Source organism: Dipodomys merriami, unplaced genomic scaffold (assembly GCF_024711535.1).
Source record: "Dipodomys merriami isolate MVZ:Mamm:240054 unplaced genomic scaffold, mDipMer1.0.p SCAF_8, whole genome shotgun sequence".
Classification (NCBI taxonomy): domain Eukaryota; kingdom Metazoa; phylum Chordata; class Mammalia; order Rodentia; family Heteromyidae; genus Dipodomys; species Dipodomys merriami.
The window spans coordinates 24645495-24665639 of record NW_027206401.1 but is presented as its reverse complement, the minus strand read 5'-3'; the positions used below and the strand labels follow the sequence as shown (position 1 = coordinate 24665639).

General features: G+C 36.7%; 1 protein-coding gene across 23 annotated transcripts in view; it reads right to left on the bottom strand.

Moving 5' to 3' along the window:
* Epb41l2 (erythrocyte membrane protein band 4.1 like 2) overlaps positions 1 to 20145 on the bottom strand; it is a 170268-nt gene that overhangs the window by 85362 nt on the left and 64761 nt on the right. For 22 of the 23 annotated variants that reach the window (XM_070010191.1, XM_070010185.1, XM_070010195.1 and 19 more), the window contains exons 2-3: positions 4877 to 5349; positions 3223 to 3438 (exon numbers count right to left, since the gene is read on the bottom strand). In XM_070010191.1, coding sequence (XP_069866292.1) covers positions 3223 to 3438; positions 4877 to 5335 — 675 coding nt within the window. In that variant the 5' untranslated portion in view covers positions 5336 to 5349. Of the gene's footprint in view, positions 1 to 3222; positions 3439 to 4876; positions 5350 to 19493; positions 19815 to 20145 lie in introns of those variants that run through there. The other variant, XM_070010187.1, reaches the window with a different exon arrangement.

Here is a 20145-nt window from a genome sequence, read left to right as displayed (position 1 = left end):
CAGCGCCCAGACCCAGAATTCAAACCCCATGACCGACAAAAAAAAAAAAACAACAAAAAAAAAAAAAACAAATATAAGACTAGGAGACAACAGTGGTTTGCCTCTTCTTTTCTCATTTGAGACAGTGGCTTTAGGACACAGATGCCTGGCTATAAACCTGAAGCTTTCTGGTCTATAAAAATACCCACGTGTAGCTTAACCAATGTGGTGAATTAAGAAGTCCCTGATCAGTTACTACAGTTGTACAGCTACTTAACATATTCTGAATACAAATAGCATCATGGCCTCACTAGATCTTATATACCAATAACTTTACAGCCTCTGGATCAATACTTCCAGTTCCATTTTTGTTGTACAGATTAGTTTTAATCTCAAATTTTCATTTGGGGTTTTCTAGACTATCCTTATTCCAAAAGTTATATAATAAATCAGGCCATTCTATCTTCAACAACTTTCTGCAGAAGTTATGTTGCTTATGGCTTCTTCTCTATTGTTGTAATTGTCATAAATGAAGATAATTAGGTTCTCCTTCAGTGAGCATGCCATATAATCTTTGATTAAAAATTAGACACTATTTATTTGGGGAAAAAAAGTACCAGCACTCATATAAAAAGGGACAAGAAAAAAATCTTTAGTGGCAATAAATGAATTGAAACAAATCTATTCTCCCAAACCAAAGTATTTATTTCTCAGACCGCACTTAGCCTTCCTTGAAAGCTCACAAATTCACTAATAGCTACTGTTTATCACAACACAGTTTCACAAATAGTACTCAGACACTGATTTCCGGAGTGGAGCAACAGAAACAGATAAGCAGCTTCAGCACATCACCCAATCTATCTAAGCCCAGCACTAGAACAGGGAAGCAGGAGAGCACCGAGTCACATGATGGCTATCCTCTGGACTCCACACTGCTGAAGGGGAAATAGAGCAGGTCTGATGAGTAGCAGATCCAAACTAATGATACTAAACAAGTAGAAAACCAAACTGGGAAGGAAACAAAGGGAGCACTCATCACAAAAGTGAATGCAATTTAGAACTTTTACACTATTATAACAACTGTAAGGATACTGATTATTTCTGATGCTCAAATATGAATCCCTACTTAGAATTCAGGTAAGGGTCTGGCCGAAAAGTATCTGCCATGGGCAGCATAAATAAAGTTTCCAAATTCCATTTTCATGGTAGAGCACTTACCTAGCAAGTTCAAGACCCTGAATTTAAGCCTAAATACAAAAAGAAAATAAAAGCACACACACACACACACACACACACACACACACACGCACACACGCACACGCACACGCACACGCACACACACACACACACACACACACACACACACACACACACACACACACACACACACACACACACACACACAAGCAAGCGCTGTGCACCTAAAATTCCCAAGGGCAAAAACTATAATAAAAAAGTAATATGAACTAAGAGGCAATAAAAGCACTATATTTCAAATCAATGCAATCAACAAAATGTATTTGAAGGGAAAATTAGAACCATAAAAACAATTGTTTAAATATTAAACTCAAGAGCAGGTAATCTTGAAAAGAAAAATAAAAGGAAACATAATGTTACAAAATAGGAAAGATATAAGAAATAATAACAAAACCAAGTTGTTGGTTATCAAAAGAAAAGGTAAATAGCACTAGAAACTAAGAGAAATCAAAACGGAATACCTAAGATGAGAATACTAGGAAAAGCTTCATGCAAATCAACTTGTCAAATTAGATAAAATAAACTATTTACACCAAAAATGTGAATGACTAAAATTTAATCAAGAAAAAAAAGGGGACGATAAGTATAATGAAATCAAATCAATGATTCAAACAACAAAAAACTACTTCCAACTCTCAGTCTTTCCTCACAGTCTTTTCTTCACAAAAACAATGACAGCTTTTAAAGGCAAAGTCTACAATAGACAATCCCTAATCTATCCAGGCTTTTCCAGAAGGAAAGAGGGAAACAACTTTAAGACATAAGCTAAAAGTAATTGAGAAAAGTAATTTATGAAAAAGTCTTCAAGAAGTTTCTTCACAGCAAAGGACATACATACAAGCTAAAAAGCTACACATCATACAATGGTCTCATATCCAGAATATGCAAAGAGCTGAAGAAACTAAGCCCTGAAATAATCAAAAACTCAATTAACAAATGAGTAAACAAGCTAAATAGTCTTCTCAGAAGTAAATAGGACCAAAAGACATGAAGAAATGCTCAACATCTTTGGCCATTAAGAAAATGTGAATTTAAAAAGAACATTGAAATTCCATCTCACCCAGGTCAAAATGGCCATCATCAAAAATATAAACAACAGATGTCATTGTGGATGTGGGGGGTAAAGGAACCCTACTACTACACTGTTCATAGGAAGGCAAACTTGTTTAACCACTCTGGAAAACAGTATGGAGATTCCTCAAAAATCTAAACATACCCTATGATCCAGCAATACCACACTCTTGGGCATTTATCCAAAAGATTACAAATCATAATACAATAAAGTCGTGTGCACAACCATGTTCGTTGCTACACTATTCACCACAGCCAAGGAACAGAAACAGCCCAGATGCCCCTCAGTGGACAAATGGATCAAGAAAATGTGGTATATATACATAATGGAATTTTACTCCTCCATTAGAAAAAAGTATATTACATCATTTGCAAAAAATCTATGGACCTGAGGGAGAAAAATATTTAAGTAAGTAAGGCCCAGAGAGACAAAGAACACATTTCTCTCATATATAAGCTAAAACTAATTTATAAATGTACAAGTAAACATATATAGGATTGTATGCAAGTACATATCTCCAATTAATCAGCAAAAAATTGGCTAGAGATATGGTTCAAGTGCCAAGGAAGCAAGCCAAGCAAGCACAAGTCCCTGAGTTAAAATCCAATGGCGCTTAAAAAAAATGAATTTTATTTCTCAAGTAAATGACCCCATATCTAGAAATACTATTTGAATGCTTAATGCCCATTCAGAACAATCATAGCACAGTATACATGAGCAGTGAGTACACACTGGCAGAAACCATCAATGCTTATCCTGAATGACTGATACTATATTGCTGCTGTTTAAATGCAAATTTACAACAGACTGGTATCCAGGAACTATATTCACTGTACTGTGCCAAAAAGAAGAAGAGATTACTTTCATGCCACACATCCAGAGAGCTCTCCTCTCCATTCAGCAACCTGTCTCACCTCCAGATCACAAGTGTATTCACTGCCATCTAGGAGAGTCACTTTACACTGTACAGTTTTGGTCTTCTTGGTAGCTTTCAGGGAAGCCTTCTCCGCCTTCAGCTCATTGGTCTGCACTTCCTTGGTCTCCCTTTTTGCTGCTTCTCCTTCAGATTTGTCAATCGGTATTTCCTTAACCTTCTCCTCTTCTTTCTCCTCCTTTACTTCTTCAGCAGGCTATCGAGGGAAAAAAAAAAATCAAGTTCATGAAAAAGTTAACCAAACTGAACAAGTTAACAATCAAAAAGAAAATCTCTTTTGCTGTTTTTGTTTTTATGCCAGCACTGGCACTTGAACTTAGGGTATGCACTTCCACACTTGGCTTTTTCACTCAAGGCTGGTGCTCTACCACTTAAGCCACCCCTCTATTTCCAGCTTTTGCTGATTAATTAGACGGTAAGACTTTTCTACCAGAGCTGATACCCCAATTTCCATATCTCATTCTCTAGAATAGTTAGGATTATAGGGATGTCACAAGCACCCAGCTCTTTTGGAGTTTTTTTGCTATGCTAGGCATCAAACCCAGAGCCTTATACATGCTAGGTATTTTCCAAAAGGAAAATTGTGAATACGAGATGTAGTAGTAGCATTAATCTAGGATCCCCAGCGCTTGGGAGGTTACAGCAGGAGGATAATGAGTTTAAGAGGCCAGCCTGAGTTACACAACACATTCCAGGCAAACTCAAATTAAACAGCTAACCTGGGGGGAGTAGGACCTTGTGGGACAGACACAGTAGCTCATGCCTATAATCCCAGCTACTTAAAAGAATTATGGCTCAAAGACAACCCAAACAAAAACGGTTAGACATTCATCTCATCAAACAAACCAGGGGAGGTGGTATACACTTGTAGTCCTAACTATGTGGAAGGTATAGGTACAGGAGGATGTGGAAGGTATAGGTACAGGAGGATCATAGTCTGAGACCAATTCCAAGCCAAAACAATACTCCCACCTAAAAAATAAGCTAAAACAAAAGAGGCTAAGGCATACACTTCAAGTAGTACTGTACCTGCCTAGCAAGTACAAATTCAAAACAATACCACAAAAATATTTTTAAGTTATGATTATAACCACTACAAGCCTAACGTTTTAAAGTAATTGTAATTTATGCTACAAAGGATATTTTTCTTTATCCTCTATCCACTTTTACCAGGCAGGTAATTCGGGAATTAAATGAATAGAAGAAACTGCATCCCACAACAAGAAGTTAAGTATCATTCAAATAACAGAATTTGAAGTGAATAAAATCTCATACCATAGCAAAAGCTAGGCTCCATTAGATAACCAAAATATACACATATAATTTACTTACACCCCACTGAATTCTTAAATAAATCAAAGAGTATCCTGTTTAAAAGAACGTACAGGAGTCAGGAACAGGAAGCCACAAGAACTTCTTAATAGTTTTATATTTATAAATATGGTAAATGTTTTGCTTTATTATTTTGGAAATGTTTTTTTAAAGAAATGACAGGAAGTCTATAGTAGAGCAATCCAAGACCTATATTCCAGTCTCATTGAGCTAAAGCACGATCTCAACAGAAGACATCTAGAAATGGTATTTTTTTAAGACCTTTGCCCTATGTGGTTCTGAATAACAAGCCTCTCACACACCTGTGTCTCAGCACTGCTCACAGAAGGCTTTTCTTCCTTCACCTCCACCTTAACCTCTTGATGCTTCCTCTGAACCGTTTCTTCAGCATCACCCTTAGCCCGTCTCTCTTCTAACGGAAGGGAATCCTCTTTATCTAAGATTTGTTCTTCCATAACAGCTTGGGTTGATTCTTTTTTATCTCCTCCATCTTTGGCCACTACTAAGTTATATGACTTCTGTTTCTTAAGCCACGGGGGAATGAACCGAGAAATACCCCTGCTCTCAGATGGATCTTTCTCTCTCTTACGGCGGCGTGGACTACTTTGGCTTTCAGCTGTAGGAGATGGTTTTTCCTCTTCGGGCTCAGATGACAGATTTCTCTGATTTTCTGCTACTTCTTTAGCTTTCTCCTTGATTGCATCTGCTCCCAATTGGTCAGAGTCTCTTACTTCAGATGCAGAGCCAACTTCGGTAGTCATGGTTACAGCTTATACTGTAACAAAACAAAATCACAAAATAATATTTTACAGACTCTCCAATTTTAGTTTGATGACAAGGGAAAAGCAGGGTGGGAAGAGGTATGGCAAAGACAGAAGAGACAAGGCACACATTAAGAGGGAAGGTTCAAAAACCTAAGAGAAAATGGAGACTGCTAACTTTTAGAATTCTAAGAATCATAGAACCAAAAGAAACATCACAATAGCAGTAACAGATTCTCCACAGCAAGAATTTAAAGGGACCAACAAGCAAGGAAGTAATTACTTTTATTTGGCTTCAGCTAATTATTAATAGTATCAGACCCAAATCCAGTTCTTTTTTGCGTTAGTCACTTTTCAGACTGGACCCCAATCTCAAGACTGTGGGTCTTCTTATCTATGCCTCTTGCCTAGCTGAGATCACAAATGTACAAAACCACGCCTAGCTTATTAGTTGACTTTTTGCCTAGGCAGGTCTTAAACTGTGATATTTCCGATTTCCACCTCACAAGTATCTCTAAGTGGATGTATTTTTTGTTTTTTGTTTTTTGTTTTTTTGCCGGTCATGGGGCCTGATCTCTGGGTCTGGGCTCTGTCCCTCAGCTCTTCAGCTCAAGGCTAGTGCTCTACCACTGGAGCCACAGCACCCCTTCCGGCTTTTTCTGTTTATATGGTGCTGAGGAATCAAACCCAGGGCCTCATGCTTGCAAGGCATGAACTCTACCGCTGAGCTACCTTCCCAGCCCTCTAAGTGGATGTATAAGTTACCATGCCAGGCCCTGTCTTCCAACATTAAATCCTCTAATTCATTATCACTATTCAAATGCAGGAAAAGGTATTCAAACCATAACCAAAAACCAAATCTTCAGTGGGCCCAACCTGAAACACATTTTTGTTTGTATACATGACTTGAAGACTAAACTACATAAAGGTATTATAGGGGCTGGGAATGTGGCTTAGTGGTAGAGTGCATGAAGCCCTTAGTTTGATTCCTCAGTACCATACCACATAAACAGAAAAAACCAGAAGCGGTGCTGTGGCTTAAGTGGTAGAGTGCTAGCCTTAAGCAAACGAGGCCCAGGGCTTACAGGGTTAGAAAATTCATCTAATGATTTATACTGTCACAATTATATTTTACACAAGAGGGACTTTTCAAGTGCTTGCTGTTTCTCTTCCCTAAGAAGAGAAGTTTTCTGAGTATTGGCATCCTAGCCAATGGGTAATGCCACAGCTGTCTTCCAAAGTGGCACAAATATGAGTGTGCTTAAAAAGACAACCTAAAAAACAACTGCTTAAAGGCATACTTGAGATACAAATCACATATTAAAAAATTCATCCTGCTAATATACTTTTATTGGTTTTGAGTATATTCAAAAAATTGTATAGTATTTTTATCATTCTGAAAAGAAATATGGCTAGGTGCCAATTTCACACCTGTAATCCTAGCTACTCAGGAGGCTGAGATCTGAGGATCACAGTTCAAAGCCAGTCCAGGCAGTAAAGTCCATGAGACTTTTATCTACAATTAACCGTGACAAAACTGGAAGTGGCGCCATAGCTCAATGTGGTAGAGTGCTAGCCTTGAGCAAAAGAGCTCAGGGACAGAGTCCAGGCCCTGAGTTCAGGCCCCATGACAGACAAAAACAAAAAACAAACAAAAAAACTTACTTACTAAATTAGCCCTATCACAGAGAATAATTACATGTGAAATTATGTGGCCATGTAATCAAAACTGGGTTGATGGACAAAGGTAAAGACAAAGTGTGAAAACAGAGAGAGCACTGATAAGCCACAGTGAAGCTTTACAAAATAGTGCTCAGCCTCCACTGTATTTAAGAACTCCAGAGTTGATTCATGTTGCTCATTCAATTCAAAGGTACAAGAGTGATAACAATGGAAATAGCTAATTGAGATTGTGAATATGAACCATTAAAAGTATATATATATACATATATATATATATATATATATAGGTATGTTCTTAAAATAGTTTCAAGAGCTAAGCAGAGCTTAAAAACAAATACTACCTTATTTTTTGATAATGGTTTCTTCAACAAATTACCACCATATATAGAAAATGATAGTGTACCAGTTACCATGTATATGACCCTCAGCATTTGAGTTATACACATGCCTTAAGCGCTATCACACAGGAAAATGGACACTGCTGTGCAGCAGAATTCCCACTAAAATAAAAGCCTCGTGAAGCTGGTCACCAATGGCTCATGCTTATAATCTTAGCTACTCAAAAGGCTGAGATCTGAGGATCACAGTTTGAAGCCAACCTGGTCAGGAAAGTCTGCAACACTAACTCCAATAAATTACCCAGAAAAATGGAATCGTGGCTCAAGTGGTAGAGCATTAGCCTTGAGTAAAAGCAGCTCAGGGACAGTGCCTAGGAGCCCTGAGTTCAAGCCCCAGGACCAGTAGGGAAAAAACAAAACAAAAGAAAACCTCTATGAGGGCTGGGATCTTTTTCATTGACTACTAAGTTCCTACTGTCTAGATTGGAACATACACGGTGGTCAGTAATTATTTACTGAATGAGTAATATTGCATTATCTAGTACAGTATCCTCATTTTCTTTTATTATCAAGGAAACAGACTCAGAAGCTAGATTTGCCTAATTTAACAAAGTTAAATAAGCAGAGCCAAACTAAAGTTTCCAAACTGTAACAATGTTCACGGCAGTAATCTTTAATTACAATTACCCTAAATCCATTATTAGTATAGTTATATAACATACTAAGTAAAGACCTTCTTACTTATCATCAAGCAAAAAAGAACACCACTGTTGAACAGCCAGCCCATTAGACAAGCATGTGGCTTTGACACAATTATCATGCTGGCAAGCTCCATCTGGGTTGATAAAAGTGTTCCTTATTGTGACAGCTCCATGAGAAAAAGCATGCATCATTTACCATGCAACCAAGCAGAAAACTATCATCAGTAGAGGATCAGTACTGCTTAGGACTTGCAGTACTGAAAAAAATATCACTCTGTATTTTCTTAGACTTAAAGAAAAAAATAAAACGGAGGTGTAAATTCCACAGTGCTGTCTATATTGTTAGCTTAAAGCACTTACCATATAATATATTGCTTGAAGCACAGACCCTTAACATACTACAACAAGCAAAGCAAAACAGACAAATACACAACTCCAAATGCTCACAAAGAGCTTCAAGTAAGGAGTTCTTCCTAATTATTAGGTCCAGATGTTTCTTTAAAGAACTTGGGCTACTCTGCAAGTCCTTCTGGTTCAGATAATCCTTGGGAAAGTTGATGGCATGACTGCCAGTTAGGCAACCTCTGTCCTCTGCTGAGCTCAGGAGCAATATGAGGCCTTTGATTTATTTTAGCAGAACTCAAGACATTATTTAAGGGCCTAAGATTTACAAAAATAGGGACGTATGTGCATTTGTAAACTTTAACAACAGTGGTGAGAGGATAAAGGGAGGTTTTTTGTTCAAACTTTTTGTTAACAAAGCTCTGCAACAAATAACTACAACCAGAAACTTAAACAATATTGACAATGTGAGGACACTTTTAATTTAGCTATTTTCCAGACCTGACAAAATTAATCTCCCATCTGCTATTGTCTTGAGTAAGTAGAGAATATATAGAACATCTTGCTGACACTAGTCACTTCACTTTCACACTCTACAGCCTAAGTTCAAAATCCAATATTGCTGGGCACTGGTGGCTCACTCCTGTAATCTTAACCACTTAGGAGGGAGCTGAGATCTAGAATAAAAGTTCGAAGTCAGCCTGGGCAGGAAAGTCCATGACACTCTTATCTCCAATTAATCAACAACCAAAAACAAGCCAGAAATAGAGCTGTGGTTCTTGTAGTAGAGCACTAGCCTTGAGCAAAAGCAGCTCAAGACAGACCCTTAAAAGTTCAAGCACCAGGACCAGCCCTTAAGAAATAATAAAAAGGGGCTGGGAAGGTGGCTCAGTGGTAGAGCACTTGCCTTGCATGCCTGAGGCCCTGGGTTCAATTCCTCAGCATCACATAAGCAAAAAGAAAAAAGCCGGAAGTGGCGCTGTGGCTCAAGTGGTAGAGCGCTAGCCTTGAGCTGAAGAGCTGAGGGACAGCACCCAGGCCCAGAGTTCAGGCCCCACGACCGGACCCGAAAAGAAAAAATAAAAAATAAAAACAAAATCCCTCCATTATCTTCCACCAATACATCAAACGTAAGAAAAATGAAGAGAGGAATCCAAGTATAGGAGTGATTCAGCAGCAACTTAACTCTACGTGGGAAATAATGGAATGATACTTCTCAAATTTAGCAAACTTTTTAAAGGAGGAGTGGGGAGAGGCAATATCTAGAAAAAGACATGAAATAACAAAAACAGGAAGACAGAATAGACTACAAAAGCTAGGGATGTAGTTCAGTGGCAGAAAAGCATGCTAAGCATTTTTGTTTTCAATCTCAACATGATAAAAGGCAAGGAGAAACAGGAAGGAAGCAAAAGGAGTAGGGAAAAGAGAAGGAAAAGGGAGGAGGGAAAACAAAAGACAAACTTCAAGTCCTTTCGCTTGTAGGTTTATTTTTTCTTAAGTATCAGAAGGTCTAGAGAATGCTATAACCTCTATTTAAATAAGTAAAAATACATTAAAAGGAATTATTTGTCAGTTTGTATTATCTATATGCTAGAGATAAACAAGAATCACTTTTTAAATAACATAATGCTACCCATCTTAACTTTAATGTGTTACACTTATTTATTTTTAAAGAAAGATAAAGGACCTAATAGAAAGACAGACTTTCTATAAAGATGTTAACTAACATCTGGATGAAATTAAGCCTATACATTCAAAAGATATGAACTTGCAACTCTTTGCTAGTTTAAGTCTGGGCAAGATCAGGTTTCATTCAGAGCATGTATTTCCTTTGCTCATTCTCCTTTTTAACAGAACACACGTTTTATTCAGCTTCCCTCCCCCTTCCACATGTTGTGTAGCCAAAGCTGGCTCCAGAGACATTAAAAGGATAGATCCTGGTGGTGTATGGCAATCAGGGTCTCCCACTCACTGCCAAGAAAATATATAGAAAGTCTTCTGGTAGACTTCTGGGAAAGATCTCTCCCGCTCAAAAGAGACAGGAAGTAGTAGACCTCTGGGCTTCCTCTGATTTCTGATATGCAAAACTAGAAATGCTACCACTGTCCTGAATCCATTGAGAAAGACAGCTAGAACACCCTGACAGGAGTCACAGAAGAGAAGTCCACTTCCTATTCACACCACACATGAGACGACATACAGTACACTAGATTAAACATTTGAGTTCAAGATTTCAGCTACTTGAAACCAAAAGCACCCTAATAGAAAGCCTTAAAAAACTAGGAGCACATACAGATCTCAGGTAATCATTATTCACCACTACTTTTTAATTACCTTCATAACTAAAAATCATGAATTTCAAAGTTTTAGGATATGTCCACATACTTGATTTTAATATCTTAGATAATATTGAAACAAAACATTAACTTTTTAACAATGCTAATAAGAACCAAGCAAAAAGAAAAAATCACAAGAGTCAGAGTAACATTCCTGTCGAGCTGGGTACTGGTGGCTCACATCTGTAATCTGAGATATTGAGGGGGCTGAGATCTAAGGATCACTCACTATTCAAACTCAGCCTGGAGAGAAAAGTTCATGAGATTTGTAGCTCCAATTGCTAGCAAAAAGCCAAAAGTGGAGATGTGGCTCAGGTAGCAGAGTGCCAGTCTTGAAGAACTACATAAGCAAACACAGCACAAAGACAGTCATTAAGGATCTTAATATCACTGTTCTCACAATCATTATATATATAACCTTTCTAATACTAGATTGCCAGGTAAGTCAACAGCACAAACGGGTAAACATCCTACAGATATCCAGAACTCAACTGGCTCTCCATGGATCTATATAGAAGTTTTATGGTCAGAAATATTGATGACCTACGTTTATTCAAATTCCTTTTCTAAGGTACAGTCCTAAATCTAATAGCCAGATCTGAAGTGATACTCTTTCTCTGAGAAGTTAGTATTTTTCTAACATTTGGACAAAATAGCACAATGGTTTAAAAGTTAAAAATGGACAAGTTAACCTTGCTAAGTTCCAATTTCCTCATAAGAAAAACAGATAACATAGATAGTTCTAAGGATTAAATTATATTATTAAAGGGCTGGCACACAATAAATTGATAATACACGATGAGCCACTGTCATCAGATAGGAATTCTATGAACAAAGGCAATATTTCTGCTGTTCATTAAAAATAGTTACATCAAAATACCAATGATATTAGCTATTTGCTGAACAGAGCTCTAAAAGCTCTGTACATAGTAATTCTAAAACTCTTCACAATCTTTGAGGTATGAAGTAAAGTAATTCCCAGGTTACAGATGAAGAAAGTAAAATTAGTACATAAAGTCACATAATCAGGTATAACTGTGAGAGCCAAGATTTAAATCCTTTCTAGTTCCTAAACTTATGCAATACTATTAACCAACTGCAAAATGGCTTCACTATTGTGTAATCAATATCTTGCATGATGCTAGGTAATAATTATAACATTGGGGGAGCTCTAAGTCGCTCTTTGCCCTATAGATTTCACTGACTATCAGGATGTAGGTTGGGTCAGTACCTTATTTCTTCTTTCAAAACAAATCCTTGAGTACTTTTATAGATTATGCAACAAACATACAGACAACAGAATCTTCTCTCAGGTCACAGCTAGCAACACTGGCATTAATATGTAGTCAGACAACTTGTTAATTTTAGTCATCTAAATTCAGAAATGACCACTAAAGTTTTAAAATAAGTCATTATTTTCTTAAAATTATCATTATCAACTCTTTTGGAAATGATACAATACTACTCATTTACTGAACACGATTAAACACGCAAAAAACACAAAGTTTCATGCTTTTTAAAAAGCATTCTCAATTATATTTAGTATTTAGGACTGGAGGCATGGTTCAGGGTAAGAGCACCTGCTTAACAAGCATCAAGTTCTGAGTTCAAACTCTAGTACTGCCGAAAGGAAGGAGGGAAAAAGGGAAGGAGGGAGGGTGGGAGGAAGGAAGGAAGGAAAGAAATTACATTTGGCAAAAACCCAATTGTTATCTAGGTGAATTCAAATAATCTAAATAAAAAGCCTGGTTATATACTGACTAGACATCAAAAATTCAAAACAAGTATACGGTATTTGTTCACATAACTAAAGGGTGAACACAGAGTTGACAAAGATACAGAAGGGAGAAAGGAACATAAAAGGACACTCAATGAATCTGAAGTAAAAGAAATGCAACTAAATATTCACAAGTTTAATCCTGTTACTGAGCAAGTATATGAGAATCTAAGAGCAGGTTCATTCCTGAACAGTCACTTCTAGAAACTAAACTGCTAGTCACTTTGCCAAATTTGACTCATGGTAATGAATCCTACAGATACACATCTGTATATGTGTACTTTATGTACATAGTACACATAATTATTTTATGTACTTGTTTTATGTACACTATGTTACAGCAAAGTTTCAGCATCTATCAACAGGAGGCTTTATACTACATTAATACACTTTAACAGTTATGAAAATAAAAATAAGAAATATTTAAACTCCAGTTATGGAAATAACTCAAGGTACAGTATTGTCAATACAGCCAGATTCAGAAAGTAGATATGATTTGTATCATACGGAGTATCTGATATGCTTTTAGTTGAAAGTGTGTAAAAAGCATAATTATGTGTTCACACATATATTCCTGTGTATGTGAAAGAAACTCGGGGAAAATACAAAAAAGAAACTGACAGAGACTGTTACATGGTAATGGTAGATGAGGTACAGAGATGCAGATGTACTTAAGTACTTTATTAGGAGAACAATGTGCAATATGCATTAGTGAAAATCATCATGGACAGACAATATAAGTACCTCAAGTGATGAGCAAAGTCACATCAGTGTTACCATGCCATATCACATAGCTCTAGCCACATAAGTGAACAGAATGAGCACAGAAACTTTGCAGTCTAGTCCAGCTCAGCAGAAACAGGACAGTCTTTAACAGAATTGTTTTCCTTATATATATCTATATATACATCTATATCTATATCTTCATCTATATATCTATGTAGATATCTATATCTACATCTATATCTTCAAAGGAACTCATTTCTGATAGATTCCAATTCAACATACCTTACAAACCAACCTGGTCCCATGAAGATTGCTTTGTTGTGTAATGTAAGTGCAATGCCTAAAACTTTTAAAACAGTTATTTTTAAAAAAGTACTATTGGCTGTTCGTTTGAAAGGAGAGAGATGGGCGGGGGGGGGGGGTTGGGGGGGGCAGGGAGAAGATCCTGAAAAATCTTGTTATTTTATCCTTCTGACCTCAGTATGAAGTTGAACAAAAATAGGAATAATGTTGATGCATATGTAGGCAAACCAAAACAGGTTTTTCCTATTTCTGCTAGAGAAATGGGAACTTGGAAACTGCTTCAAGTTGAGGACATTTTTTAAAAGAACAAAATGAAATAGTAAGATTCTTACCAAGTGTGTAAGGTAGTCACACATAAACAACACTCCCAATCTCTTTCAGTGGCTTCCCCTTCATTTATAGGAAAAAGCAGAAAAAAGAAAAACAACACTCTCTGGGCTTATAAGCACGTTTCCTGTCCACACCTCTTTCCAGCTCCACATCTGCTATGATGCTCCCCACACGAGGATGAAATGTTTGTATGATGAGTAATTGTATGTTCCAGTGAAATCTAGTCAATAAACAGCTTTGGGGATGTACCCTGTCTTTGGACACATTTATTTGAACTACAGTCGCGTAATGCCCTATAGGACATCATACTCATGAGCATTTTCTTCCAGTGATGACAAGGCTCAGAGCAGAGCCAGTACTAACCATCTCCCTTGACATAATAGATACTAAGAAGTATATCATTTATGAGATCATCTCAGCTATCCAATGCAAAAGATCACCACATGGCCTCATTATAAAATTATACCTACTTATATCAAATCTCCAACCAGTTTACTACCATTTCTGTATAAACTTTAAATCTGTGAGTTACAAAATAATAGCAGAGGTTTAGGAAGCTCTTTTCAAATAAGCTAATGACAAATCCACCAAGGTTAACTGCACAGGATAAACACACAGGCTGCAGACGCTGCATTTTAATAGGTCACAAGACAAAAGCTTGTCAAAGTCAATCAACTCCCCACATTGTGACAAGTCCACCAAGCTGGAGCCTATTCTGAGCTCATACTTTTAAATCCTCTTCTCTGTAAGCTTTGGAAAGGAAGGCTGTAGCAGACAGACATAAATACCTAAACCTTATCCAAAAAAAAAAAAAAAGTATTAAAATTTTGGTGATTAGCTCTTTTGCCATTTTAAATATTTATAGCACGGCCAGAAAGTAATTAATATAAATTCAGAGTATGTATTTTTTTAAATTAAAGTTGAATCTTTTTTGTTACAGTGAGATCAAATGTTAAAACTAGTCCATCGGTCAACCTGACTACCAGAATGTTAGAATTATGGACCTTCCAAACCTGGAGTGATCAAAGCCAGTTTTCTCCCAGCAGGAAAAACTGTTAACTACAATGGAATTAAAGACAGATATGCCATTTAGAATGCTTTAAAACCTTCCTTTTTTAAAAAGAATAAAAAAGTATTTCTACTGTGAGCACACTAGATTAGTTCAAAACTACTTTCCTTAATAAAAATTTCAACTAACTATTGTTAGGTGGTGGTGGCTTCATGTTTTTACTTCAGTTAAATATATTTTTGAATGTAACATTCTAGAAGTTCAACATCTACAGAAGTGATTTGGCAGAGGATTCTTCTGGAAAGTATGCCAGGCCTTTACAATTCGGACAAAACTAATGTTAAAATTTAATTTACTTTCCTAACTTTACTTTCTTGGTGGTCATGCTAAATTACAGGTCATCACTATATAATATAATCAATACAGAAATATTATAAAGGAAAGGGACCACTGACTGTCCAGATCATCAGGAATGAAATCAACAGCTATCATTTATTCAGTCCTACATATAGGTTGCCAATAATTTGGAGACAATTCTTGTTTGTTGCGACAACAAATGGAAAATTTAAGCCACCCTCTTCCCAAAATACCATGAAGTTCTTTAATGCATTCCCTACAGTGTCAACAGTAAAGAAGGAATTAAAAAGATCATTTGCCACTTGCAGTGGCACAGGGTTTTCCTAAAGGAAGACTATGATGGGTAGATTAAAGACAAAGTACAAGGAAAATTTTTTGCAAGTGTAAATGTTAGACTCTAGTTAAATTGTGAGTTTTCACATTTTCTTCAATATGACAAAATTAAGTATTCAACAATAGAAGATGTTGATACTTATCCTTAGCAATATTTATGTAGAGTATGATAATATCTAAGCAACGTACCGTTCTTGATAACTGAATTACAAATTTAAACATGTGATAGCTATATTTCAACTTCCTTTAATCAAAGAAATTAAAGTGAAAACCATTAGCAAAATTTGCAACCTTTACCATGTTAAAGTAACTATACATTTAATTTTACATAGGATTCATAGTGCTTTAGGAGGTACCTTTTATATAGTTTATCACTCCATAACAATGAAAAAGAAATCAATCGTGAACAGTAGGACAAGTAAATAAAATAAGCCAACTAGCTTCATTATTCTGAAAGATCAAACCTAAAATGGTTATTATATGAAAGATAATCTACCAAAATTCAACCTCTGCCTAGAAAAGTGCAAATTAAATTGTTTAAAACTAAACTCTAAGCACCTAAAAATGTTTCTCCCAAGGCTTGGTTCAAATACAACAAAACATATTCTTTCCTTTGCTAGCCAACATAAATACCCGAATTCCATCTAGTCTGTACATTAGTACATCTTTTCAGTATCCCACATACTTAATCATATATGCAACAGCAAATTTTCTTCAGGAGTAGGAACAATCATATTCCACAAATCCCAAAGGCTAGAACAGAAATGTTCGAAGTCTCCCCCAGAGTATACATCCACAGCTTGTAAACACATCAAGCTTTCCCTCTGCTGCTTCCTGTCATTGGAAGCTACAGACAGCTCATGGAAACCCAGTCCAAAGCTTAATGAGCAAAACTGACCCCACCCAGGCCAGACCCTGTTAGAGAAAGGCCCAGCTTGGTTCCAAGTCACTTCATTCCACAGCTAGAAAGTCTCCTACTGCCTGTTATAACAGCCAAATGAAGAGTCCTTGTGCATAAAGACTAGTTTTATGACTAAACTGTAATTATAATTTTTATAATTTTCACTACTTAAAAATTTGACAGTACTGGCTTGGCTTGGCTTCTCTATCTAAAACTTTGTAATTATTTTTACCATTCTAATCCATTCTATGAGTAGATTACATACAATATATGCTAAAAGAGTATGTACCCAACAGTCAATTCACTTTAATAATAAACTACTAACAACTGTCAATAATATATTTTCAGACCTAGAAAAACCATGCAGACAGATATTCAATCTATAGTGATAAAATGCCTTTGTGTGAGAATGACATCATATATAAAAAGATACTTGATTTAACATAATATCATGCATAATATATCTGATCATTCTAAATTGTCTATTCTAAACTGAGAAGTGCCTGAAAGTAAAACAGTCTTACACTGGTGAAGTGAATACAAATATATTATACACACACACACACACACACACACACACACACACACACACACACACCACACACACACACACACACACACACACACACACATGGAAATACATAACTCACTAAAAAAATGTGCCAATTCTAAAATATGGGACAAAACAATCTGAGAAAAACATCATCTTCTCAACCTTCCAATAGTTTCCACAATTCACATCTGAAGTTCTTTTCCAGTATGAGTATTTAATGTTAACAATTCAGAACTGAGACAGATTGAAATGTGTATACTTTTACTATTTTCCTCTCTGATTTTACTATTTCCTCTCTTATTAGGCAGGTCCTACTTGGCAATGAGTGAGAAATCTTAAAAAGGGAAGAAGGGTCTTTCCCAATCATGATGAAAAAGCTTGATATTTAAGTAAACAAGATGTCACTTGATAAGAGAAAAGGTTAATCTTTCCTTATGACTTACTGAAATTAAGTTCCTGTACCAGCTTCCAAAAGGATCTGTTAGAATATACAAATAAAAACTTTCTAAAAAGTCATTCTATACAGTAACAGTAACTATGACCATTCATCACAGTTCAATGGATCACAAAATGGCAATCGGACCATTTTTGAGTAACATCAATTTTATTTAATTTGGAATATAATTTATTCAAAATAAGTTATTCCCACTTGTTTATTAGAAATGTATTTCTGCTGGGTGTGGGTGGCTCACACCTACAATTCTAGCTACTCAGGAGGCTAAGCTCCGAGGATCGCAGTCCAGCCCCAGCAGGAATGTCCATGAGACTATCTCCAATAAACCACCTGTGGCTCAAGTGGTAGAGTGTTAGCCTTGAGCAGAAGAGCTAAGGGACAGTGCCCAAGCCCAGAGTTCAAACCCCACAACCAACCAAAAAAAAATGTATTTTTAGTAAACACTGGTAGTATTGATTGCAAATTGATTACACTATACTTACTCAAAAAATTATTGGCTCCGATCATGTTTCAGAAGCACATCACTCTGGAATCCAAAAGTCTGAAAATCTGAAAATCTGAAAGCCACTACTAGCTCCAGTGAATTGCACATTAGTATATCTCCCAGCTCTATGTCAGACATCTCTTATCACCCCTTGCCTCCTAACCTCTTTCCTTACTCTTCTACTGCTAAAGACTGAAATGTGCCTCCCTAAAACTATGATGAACATAATCTTACAGTATGTAACACAAGATACAAGCTTTGGAAGCAACTAAGTTTACATGCAGTTGTTAGAATCGACCCAAATGTTGGAACTAAAGCCCTCATGACATGAGACAGAGTTGAAAAGATACAGAGAGTTTTAAAGCACTATGATGTAGAAACCAAACCTGAAAAAATTAAGTGAGTTCCTAAATTCACATACCTAGTAAGTAGTTGAACAAAAAGGTAGACCAATTTGGCTTCAAGGCAATGAAGTTTCTTTTTTTTCTTTTTTTAAAATCCCACTTACCTCTATTTTAAATTCACTCTTGTCCAGATAAGTAAACTGAACCCAGAGAGATCAAATAACTTAGAAAAAGTTTGTTCACTCAGTTATTAGCAGAAAAACATGTAACTAGGGCCCATTGCCATTTAAATTATACATTTCTAGGAACCTTTTAGACACATTCAAGTGAAGAAATACAAATGTGTTATTTGAAAACTGATTGCTGGTACCAGTGGCTCATACCTGTTATCCTAGCTACTCAGCAGGCTGAGATCTAAGGATCACAGTTCAAAGCCTGCTCACCTAGGAAAGTCTGTGAAACTCATATTTCCAATTAACTACCAAAACCCACAAGGGGCTCTGTGACTGAGTGATAGAGCACTAGCTCTGAGCAAAAAAAAAAAAAAAAAAAGCTGAGGGACATTGTCCAAAGCCCTGAGTTCATGCCCCAGGATGGGACATGGACACACGGACGGACGGATGGACGGACACACACACACACACACACACACACACACACACACACACACACACACACACACACACATTTTGTTTTGGTACCATCTTATAACTGGAAATTGAAAGTGTATCCTCAAAATATCATTTTTTAAAAATCAGCTGTACATATCTTGCCCATGTAATTGTAACCTCTCTGTGTACAGTACTTTCACAATAAAAAAAAAACAGCTGTACAGAATATTTTCCTTTATTTGTGTATATCAATTTGTATAATTTCATTGGGGGGGGGGGTGGGATTGAACTCAGGGCCTCCCTCCGGGTAGGCAAGTGGCCCAGCACTTGAGTAGTTCCACCACTTGAGCTACACCTACGGCCCAATACAGAGCTTTATATCAATGTCATACAGATCTATGTCATACAGATCAAAGTGAAATTGAATAAAATGTAGAAGACCTAGTTATTTCAAACAACAACTCATAGCTCCAAAATCATAAGGAACACAAACGGACCAGAAAATAAAGTTATCAGTGTTGCAGAAGAGACTATGAATAACACAGAGTTTCCTTGAGTGGTCCCATGCCTACTCACCAACTTTTGCCAAAGAAGTTATCATTTGTCTTGCCAGGAAAGAAAGCAGACAACACAATTTCCTGGCATAATTCTAAGACCAAGTAAAACATTCTCAGTAATTGTCACCATGTTGTTGTCATGGTCATCGTCGTTGTCATCGTCTTCCTCCTCCTTCCCTTCCTCCTCCTCCTCTTCCTCGTCCTCCTCTTCCTTCTTTCTTCTTCCTTCTTTCTTCTTCCTCCTCCTCCTTTTTCTTCCTCTTCCTCCTCTTCTTTCTTCTTCTTCTTCTTCTTCCTTTTCCTCTTCCTCCTCCCTCCTCTTCCTCCTCCTCCTCTTCCTCCTCCTTCTTCCTACTGATTTAAAGGAAATCCAATCTTCCCACCTATAGGCATCATCAAAAACTATACTCACTGAACAATGTTTTGTATCTTCAAACAGATGAATTTTACAAGGCTTGTAAAATTTTCTACATTTCATGGGATCAGTGCTATTGATACAACTGATGTCAGAAGAAAGCAGAGAGTGGGGGCAACTTTTTTTTTTTCCACTAATGCCTTGGTTCCAGTATATAAGTTCCCTACTGACGACATATCAGTACAGTTTAACTTCTCCCAGGCTCTAAATTCACAGTAATTTATCGCCAAAATTTTTTCTATCCCAGACATGGTCA